Source organism: Aulonocara stuartgranti (genome assembly GCF_965226115.1).
Source record: "Aulonocara stuartgranti genome assembly, chromosome: 2".
NCBI lineage: Eukaryota > Metazoa > Chordata > Actinopteri > Cichliformes > Cichlidae > Aulonocara > Aulonocara stuartgranti.
The window spans coordinates 36,783,867-36,793,667 of record NC_138940.1 but is presented as its reverse complement, the minus strand read 5'-3'; the positions used below and the strand labels follow the sequence as shown (position 1 = coordinate 36,793,667).

General features: G+C 39.5%; 2 protein-coding genes across 2 annotated transcripts; one reads left to right on the top strand and one right to left on the bottom strand.

The window, feature by feature from the left end:
* The first annotated feature begins 887 nt into the window (after positions 1-887).
* On the top strand, positions 888-4,241 carry mcts1 (MCTS1 re-initiation and release factor). Its single transcript, XM_082549808.1, has 6 exons — positions 888-1,090; positions 2,534-2,686; positions 3,179-3,276; positions 3,382-3,515; positions 3,614-3,681; positions 3,771-4,241. Exons 1-6 carry the CDS (start codon positions 1,080-1,082, stop codon positions 3,850-3,852), a joined length of 546 nt encoding a protein of 181 aa, XP_082405934.1. The 5' UTR covers positions 888-1,079; the 3' UTR covers positions 3,853-4,241.
* A 1,775-nt stretch (positions 4,242-6,016) lies between these two features.
* c1galt1c1 (C1GALT1-specific chaperone 1) lies at positions 6,017-8,992 on the bottom strand. Its single transcript, XM_082549800.1, has 2 exons — positions 8,802-8,992; positions 6,017-7,646 (listed from the first exon to the last, which is right to left on the bottom strand). Exon 2 carries the CDS (start codon positions 7,633-7,635, stop codon positions 6,682-6,684), a length of 954 nt encoding a protein of 317 aa, XP_082405926.1. The 5' UTR covers positions 7,636-7,646; positions 8,802-8,992; the 3' UTR covers positions 6,017-6,681.
* Positions 8,993-9,801: the final 809 nt, after the last annotated feature.

The window sequence follows — 9,801 nt, the reverse complement described above, 5'->3', positions numbered from 1 at the left end:
GATCATGGGATTTGAACCAGTAACCTTTGGCTATGAAATGATAGTGCTAAGTAACCATTGCACCAGCAATACTTTTCCAATAGAATTTACTAAGAAAGACTTGACTGTATTCAAAATCGATATTGATTATAGATTTTACCGCGCAGAAACTCTGGATGTTCAGATAAACATCTGTGATACAATATTTTATTATTCAAGATGAAATTATGAAGAACACACCATTTATCATACAACTATTTCTTAATGAGGGAAAATTACAATTCATGAAAGACTTTCAATATAATACCATCGCCATCTTAAAATTCAAACAACAAACATTGCTTTATTAAATGATTATAATATGCTACAATATGTGGTAGGTGACTGGCTTTTCTTTCATTTTAGCAACAGGTATTTCACAGAAAAGAAGATCAGACACCAGCTAGGCAGGATAAGAAAGACAAACGCAACAACATTGTCATCCCCTTTGTAGCCGGTGTATCAGAGAAACTCGGGAGAGTTTTCTCCAAGCACGACATCCCAGCTTACTTCAGACCCAGCAACACACTCAGACAGAAACTGGTTCATCCCAAAGACAAACTTCCTAAACACAAACTTAACAATGTAGTGTATGCTGTATGCTATATATATATATATATATATATATATATATATATATATATATATATATATATATATATATATATATATATATATATATATATATATATATATAATATAAACATTTTAAAAACTGAGTATGTGTATAGTTTTAACAACACCTATATATATACACATATATATATATATATATATCGGGACTTTGTCGTGATAAGAGAAACGGTTGTGTTACGAATATTACCTAGGTAACAGGATGACGCGCCTTTTGACCTGACTTGCCGTGTGACGTGAAAACTGTTGCAAAGTGGCGCAATCCACGCACCGCTGGCCCTCCACTGCTGAGCAGGCGTGGGGTTGCATTAGCTTTACTTGATAGATGTTCTTGTGACTTTTATCTTATTTCCCTGAACGTAGTCTAAAGCAGACACCGTGACATAATTTCACCCACTCGAGGAACGCTGTAACGACGACCAACGACGATGTTTAAAAAGTACGTTATTGGTTATTTTAAGTGTTGTAGTTAGCAACAGCTAGCTCACTGATTAGCATCCTCGAATTTTTTAAGTGGGCTCAGCTAATAAGACAAGCAGGCTCGACTTATGATAATATATGATATATTTTGTTGCCGATATAAAATTTAGGCTGCGGCGGACTAACAGAAAATAAAGATTGTTTAAGGGTGCTGTGTGATGTCTGAAAATATGCAGACGCATGTGGTTTGCCTCTTATGACTGAGCTAAATGAATTACTTACAGGTCCTACTTGTCGCTGTGTACTGAAAGAACATGAAAAGTGACATTTCAAACACTGAAACTAGAAGTGTTTTGAAAATATCCATGACCATTATGTTAATAACTTTAAGCAGATTTAAGTCGAATTTTTTTATTTGAGCTTACACATATTGGCGACGAGGGAGATGGATTGATGGACAGATCGAGGTACAATTACGTTATATGATAAAATCAGGTGTAAGTCGTTGAAGTAAACAGGCCAAGCAGGACGCCTCCTTAATCACTTTTATCTGCTCTCTTCTCATGCTGACTGTGTACTGGGGGATAATAGGTTTACTGTTTATAGATGCATTTGGAGTTTGAAACATACCATTCCTGTGAGGAATGCATGGAAAAGTTCAGGGCTGGGGTGTAATCAGCATATGAGAACATTTGTTGCCAACTTTTTTTCAGTTGCTCTCTTTTAGGGATTGAAACGGCACGTCCTCCTGTGTCACACCAATCCTTTGCATGTCTTATAGTATAAATCTATGAACCTCCTATGTGGTCTTGCTGTTTTCTTTCTACCTGCCAGCTCTATATTCAGCATACTCTGACCAATATATCTACTGTTCTTCCTCTGCACATGTCTAAAGTATGCCAGGCATACCATACATCATAACCTCAAGTTTACAATCCAAGATAGCGGCAGTGAACGTAGTAAAAGTGTAAAACTTTCAATCTCCCACTACCCCAATTTCCCCCCACTCCTGCCTCTTCTTCAGTTCTCTTGTGTACCGTCTTTAGTTTATGGTGATTGACTCCAGGGACTTAAACTGATCCACTTAGTTTTAGAGAACTCCCAGCTATGGGGACCAAAAGCCAGCACACTCAAAGGGGCCATTCCAAACCTGGATAAATGTGGGTTGTGTCAGGAAGGGCATTCAGTGTGAAATCTTTGCCAGATCAAAGATCACAAAACAGCTGTTGTGTTGACAGCAAATATTTTATTCAACACGATGTATATCTATAATAATGTGTAACATGGGTTGAGAGATATTGGTTGTTTTCTAAAACCATGTTTAAAAGGTATAAATCAAATTCTTAATGCTTGCATACGTTCCTGATGTTTGCTACAGCACATTGACTAAATACTTTAACTTAAGGCTCAGTTTCAGTGTTTTTTTTTCTAGTGTTAAACATGTTACCTTTTCTCCTTTCAGATTTGATGAAAAGGAAAATGTGTCCAACTGTATCCAGCTGAAGACATCAGTGATCAAAGGTATCAAAAATCAGCTGTTGGAACAGTTCCCTGACATCGAGGCATGGCTCAATCAGATAATGCCGAAAAAGGACCCTGTGAAGATAGTGAGATGGTATGATTGCTCATTTTAATATCTGTTATTTTTATATGTGGTGTATTTTTTCTAGAACACAAACCCAACTGTGAAAAAGTTGGGATGCCTTGTAAAATCGGAATAAAACAGAATGCAGTAATTTGGAAATCTCATAAACCCATATTTTATTCACAATGGAATATAGAAAACCCCAAACTGTTGAGGAGGTAGAATTCTGTATCAGACAAGAACGGGACAGCATTCCTCTTCCAAAAGTCCAGCAGTTCTCAGACGTTTAGAGACTTGTTAAGACAAGAGAGGATGCCACACATGGTAAACATCGCCCTGTCTCAACTTTTTTTTGGAATATCTTGCTACGTCAATTCATACATTTGATGTTTTCTTTTCTCTGTGGTGAACAATAAGATTTCCAAATCATTGCATTCAGTTTGTATTTACTTTCACACAACCTTCCGAATCCAAACTGAGTTTGTAGATTCATCCCTACATTTGTTTCTTTATTTATTGCAGCCATGAACACATTGAAATCCTGACAGTGAATGGAGAGCTGCTTTTCTTCAGACAGAGAGAAGGACCTTTCTACCCAACCCTCAGACTGTTGCATAAATGTATGTGAGACCTTCTAATGCCGGCTTATTGCTCGCTGTATTTTAATTTCCGCCTTCTGATGACCTTTCTGTTTTTTTTGTTGTTGTTGTTTTTCCTTCTTGTAGATCCTTTTATTCTTCCACACCAGCAAGTAGACAAAGGGGCCATTAAATTTGTCTTGAGTGGAGCCAACATCATGTGCCCTGGGTTGACATCGCCAGGCGCTAAACTCTACCCAGCTAAGGCTGACACAGTTGTCGTATCCTTTCAGACATGATGCTCTGTCTTCTAGGTTTAAGCATTTATTCTATTTCATGTGAACTCCCCCATTGGTTTGTCTTTAATAAGTGAATTCAGGCAATCATGGCAGAGGGGAAACAACATGCACTTTGTGTTGGCGTGATGAAGATGTCTACAGAGAACATGTAAGACTTTACTGAGTAAATCCCTCACTAGTTGCTGCTGCTTCTTTTTCCTTAAATGTGCTCAACCCGCCCTTTTGTTTTGCAAACAGAGAAAAAGTCAACAAGGGAATCGGGATTGAAAACGTCCACTATCTGAACGACGGACTGTGGCACATGAAGACGTATAAATGATAACGCCAGCCATTTGGAAGATGTACGGAGCTCCTGATAGCGAAGCATGAGCTGCCAGTCAACTGTTTACACCTAGAGACTTAGCTGTGTAATCTACTGGAGGCTTTGAATCAACCGTCACTGTCATGCAAAAATAAAAGAAAGAGCTTGCTTTAAAGTGTATCTCAGTTGGCATTTTGTATTGCGGGAAAACAAATTGTAAAATGAACCACTTAAACAAAACTTGAACATGTCAACATGCTCTGATGTGCAGTTGCAAGAAAACGTTTGTGTGAATGCTTTGTGATTAATAAAGGTTTCTTGATTTGATTTCTCATGAAAACACAGTCTGCTCTTCATCTAAAGCCGTAATTACGGACAAATACAATCTGATTAAAAATGCACAAACAGTTGGACTCTTCCTGTCTTTATTAAACGGGGCTGGAAAAGAACGTTGAAATTAATAACTTGAAGCTCCACAAAATTTTTCTCATCCCCCAACTGGTCAAAGTACATTTCCTTCCTACTGCCGCCCAGTGCTGTGGGTACTTCCTCTTTAGCTGTACTGTTTACTTCTGTATGTTTTATTATATTACCCGAGCCCCTGAGCATCAGATAGTGGAGTGTTGCCACATGCATAAACATTGTCGTTTTAAGCATGCAGACCCTGAAATAACCAGGAAGCCCCATACCATGATGCTCCCTCCACCGTGCTTCAAAGCTGGTATGAGGTCTTCCTCTTTGGTCTTCCATTAACACAAAGACGGATTTTTCCAACTTCTCTAGAAAAACAGTTGTGATTGAAGACAGGTCCACATAAACCAGACTTCGTGAGTGCGGTCTTTATTTTTATGGATTGGCACCACTACAGGGCACAAATCCTATATCTCCTTAACTGTAATGCCTGACTCCGAGTAGCATTGGGAGAAGCGATTAGCTCAGAGATTCTTACCTTTCCCAGCCTGCACGGAGAGCATTTTAAATAACAAATCTGCTTAAAAAAATATTGAAATGAGCTATTTTCAGTTGCTTCCTTGTGGCAAGTAGTCACCACAACATGCAGAACATGCCAAATCAAACGTTGTGTTTGATTTGGCATGTTTTGCAACACACCCTTAAAGGGTATTTACACTTATTTGATTTACTGGAACTGAACCAGCATCACTTTCGTGTTAACCATTACAGCATTGCAATAAAGAAAGAGAAACTGGAACGAATTATGTGTTATTTCTATCATCTTTATTTTCTATTACTGCGACTCTGATAAAGATCAGACCACAATTTCTTAGTAACCAATTCAGAAATCTTTGGAGAAACTCACCTTTTCATAAAGCAGCATTTAGTGATGCAGTTTGTCACCTCAGGGTACAGGATGTGAACATATTTACATATAGAGCAAAGGCGTGTCAGTGTGCGCAGACGTTAGACCTGTTATTCTGCCTCTCTTTATTGCATGAACCTTGCCATATCTACATGACAGATCAAATAACATTCAAATATCCACTTAGAACTGATACTGTTTACAGCCCTGCAATAAGTGCCCCTTTAAAAGATCTAATAAAAAAAAAAGTTTAAAAAAATATAAAGTTCTTTAATTTAACATATGCTCTATTTCAATCCATCCAGTGCTGCCATCTAACTACCAACACTTTCCAGTTGCTCCAACAGGTTTTTCCATCTATCTCCAGTAGAGCGTACCTGGAAAACTTAAAAGGAAACATTCGGATCAGATGCCCATATCACCACAAATGACTGCTTTTGACATGAGGGAGCAGCACCTCTACTCTGAGCTCCTCATATCCCCAATGCTGAGCGCAGCAACCCTACAAAGTAAACTCACTTTGGTTGCTTGCATTCAGGTCACCAAGGAGTTTGCATGTCCCTGTGATCCAGGAGTTTGTGTTGTCAGGAGAGATAAACCCTGGTAAGCTTTCCCAGAGCAAACTAAGAGAAAACCAGAGTAAGAGCAATAAAAGAAATTGCCAGTTTAGCCAGACCTGCCAGGATTTGTGAGGCGTAGCAAGATAAAACCCAGAAGAAATAACATGGATCTGTTGTCCCGGGGGGCCCACGAAGTGTGGTTGCAGGCACTGAGGTCAGGAGCAATCAGGACTGTCAGGGGCCTGAGTGTGTTGATTCCCATTCCCACAAATCTTTGCTGGCCCATACAACACAACAAATCAAATTAAGTTTCTCTAATAATTATTTTTTATTTTGCTTTTATTATACAAAAGTCACCTTATCCATTCACCTTGACTCCCATGTGATTTTAAAAGAAATGTGTTTTAACACTAAGATAGCCTTTAATTTGTTTATTTACAATGTCTTCATATGTTGAGATAACCAAGTATAACATTGCCAAAAAAGAAGAAGAAAAAAAAGTGTAGTAAACTTATGGCTGGACTGCACAATAATTGATTCAATACTGATTATTGGTGCTCCAATACATTCTTCAAATCAGAAAGATGATTCTTAAAAAAAAAAAGAAAAAAAGAAGAGGTTCACTTGTAAAGAGTTAAATAATTAAACTCTCATTACTTCATACCTTTAAGACCAAAAAGAAGACATACATAACCATACAATGGTAACTAAGCTATGGAGAGGACACATTTTTGATATGTTACCTGTCTTGGTTGCCTTCAAAGGATGAAACTTCTATTCAATCACACAGTAAAGGAATGGGCTGCTGATTGTGCCAAGTGCAAAAGGTACAAATTTACAGAAAAAGGTTAATCCTACCCAGGATCCAGTTTTATAAACAGCTTTAGAAAAACATCTCCCCAAAGTTACGTGTGCCGTCACAGAAGCACCACAGTTAAAATACCACGTAAAGCTTGAAGAACTGAAGCTCTAATCGTTGTCCGAATCTTTAGGGGGATAAAACGTTAACCAATCGTGAAAATCGTGCCCGTAAGGACGAAGTCTGTAAACTCCAAACATCATAACGTGCATCTGATTTGGGGACATCCCGCCGTAAGTGACCGCCATGTCAGGGCAACAGCCCTCCACTACATCAGTGGGATTGTCCTGCATGCTCTGTTTTATCATGTTGACCACATTCTGCTTGTTGAACAGGCCCTTGCCATGTCTATCTTCGCCATTTTCCGCAAACACACCGGCATATTTCAGGCACAAGGCCAGCTGCTTGTCTTCACCCATCTTCCACAGTGTGTGGGTTCTTTCAGGACATTGGCCTTCATCTTTGAACATGGTCATCAGCCTTTTCAGAGCTTCATAGCTTAGTACAATCCCGCTGCTATACTCCACATACTCGAGCTCTCCTGACTTGACAGCATTTCCCAGGTAGAAAGGTTCATTGGGATCCTTTGCGAGAATGAGATATTTCAGATTCTCAATGATGGCGAACGTGGTGGGTTGGGCCACAAAGAACCAGCGCAGGTCCCCAGCATTCTCATACGCATGTATGAGAGCTTTGCGCAACCTTGCCCAGTCATCTTTTTCATTCAGGTCTACCGCTTCAAGTGCCTTGGAGCCCTCTGAGGTGTAAAACACAGCATTGTCACAGTGTTTGCTCCAAGTGTCCAAAACGGTGGCCCAGTACACAAGAGTCTTGGGCTGTACCATGATGATGCAGTAGACCCGCACTTGATTCTTCAACTCCTCCACTCGACTGTCAGAGAGGCGTTTCAGCTCGTCTTTAGAGGGAGCATAAATATGGTGATGATGATGATCTTCTGTCGACGACTCAGAGCTGAAATTAAAGCTGCCCAGGAACGACAGCACCAAGCAGAAGACGCCTCCCAATAGCATCCCCTTCATGAATGAGCACCCATCAGACAACATGATGGCAGACACTGGAGGAGTAAGAAAATTCATTACTAGGGCAAAGACAAGCGTTTAAATATTATCCTGAAACCTAAGGGCTGTTATACAAATGTTTTTAACCATTTTTTTAAAGGAAGGTTTAAAGCATAAAGCAGACTCTTTAAAAAAAATCAAATGCACAAACCTACTGCTTTAAATATTAATTGTGCTTGTTTGAGTAGTCACTGCCAAAGACCCATTTGAACCAGGAAATAGGCTGTAGATTGTGTTTAATTTTTAGCTGTAGTAATGAGGATTTCTCCACTTTTGGGATAAATATTATATCTATCTTAGTCATCTGTGATGCTAACTAGGTTTTTAATTGTTCAGCAGACAAAACAAGTGAGCTGAACAGCTTTCATTTTATTAAATTGAGCTTCATCTGGATAATAATAAAACTTCTGATGCCTTTTTGGTGCTTGTAGAAAAACCATACTGAATGTGGCACAAATTGTGGGGAAAGCAAACCTATCTAAATGAGTATAAATCTGAAAATATACTCATAACTGTAAAGAAATGCCACATAGGGATCACTTCGGACTCAACCTTTATGACTATCCTATTGAATTAAATCGACAGTTTTGTTCTTCTCCTCTTTGTGTCGGTTTGAATACACGCAGTATGGTATAACAGGTTATTCAAAGGAATGGGAGTGGTTCCTGGCCATTCAATCATATCTCTGCCTCAAAATTGTGTACTGTTGCTCACTCCTGCCACTTTATCTCATGTGCAATATCCCATCGTATGGAGGAAAGACCTAAACAACTCTATCAAGGCTTGTCAAACACATTGTTTGACGCAATCAGCTTGCACTTCTAGTTTGACGTGTCTTCACTACATAGAGACTCTCAGCTTTACATTAGGTTATTTATAAATTAATAATAAAAATGATTTAAAAAAAACAAACATCATATTTGTTTAGAAATACTTCGAGACAAACGACAAACACCCAACAGGCTAGCAGTGTTGTTGTCAAACTGCGCAAAATCATTCTAAATCGCTGATTCAACGTCGATAACTTTATAACAGCACTGGGAACCAACTGTTAGCTGTTAGCTCCCTGCCTTCTCAGTCTTACACTACGAGGCTCACTCGGGGGTCTTTCTAGCACCACCAGGACAACAAGCAGAAGGAATTTACTGTACCTAGAAGCGTTACTACTGTCGTGCTTCCTGTTGTTCTCCTGTTTGTCCAGTCTTTATTCAGCCAGCTGTCCTGTTTGGAATGACTACAAACGTCACCCAGCAGTAGAGCCAACTGTTCTTCTTCTACGACCTCAATAAAGCAGACTAGACACTACAGCTGCGTGACACTGCCACCTACTCGTTGTTCACTACGCGTGTCACACTCGTCTTCTTCTTTGGTGGCTTATAACCCATATAAGGGTGTATTACGGCAACCCACATGGCGGCAATTTTGCACTTAATTTCAAAACCCAGTAGCAGACGTGGGCAGATTAAATACTGACAGTATCAATACCAATGACTGATGTTGAGAATAGCACAAAAAAGGAAGCTGATGACAATGACATACAGTATAAAAAGTGGGGGTTATTTTAGTATTTATTTACTGGGTCTAAAGAGCTGCATGCTTGTAGCACGAGGCAGTCTCTGCAAACTTAGTCTACAATGCTAAGAAAATTCAATAGAGAGAGGAAGCATGCAACTACAGCGACATGGTGTTTCTTTAAGAAGCTTCAAAAGTGTTTTAATCAGCAGAACACAAAGACAGTATTAAGGAAAATGAAGACATATGATCGAGAAAGGCCCTACACCAGACAGAAGATTAGGGACGTGACTAGTTTCAAGAACTCCTGTTAGTGTTTGTAAGGACAGCACTGGCGTTGAACATCACATCCACAGCTGCAGGATCCAAACTGCAGAATGTGCGACGGTGATGCTGAGACCACACCTTGCAGCAATCTGTTGACAATGTAAGTACAGTGTACTGGAATAAAAGTCAGGAAGATGGTTGAGAAGAAAAGGGCTAAGGTTCAGTGGGACTTCTGAGTGAAGGTTTCATTTGGCCTTTTGAATCCCAGAGAATAAATAAGATAGCTTCCAGGTGTGCTGGCTGGAACAAGTGGCAGAAGCAACCCCCCTATCCAAACCTGCGAAGAGGTGCAGAAAAGGAAGAGAAGGAGCA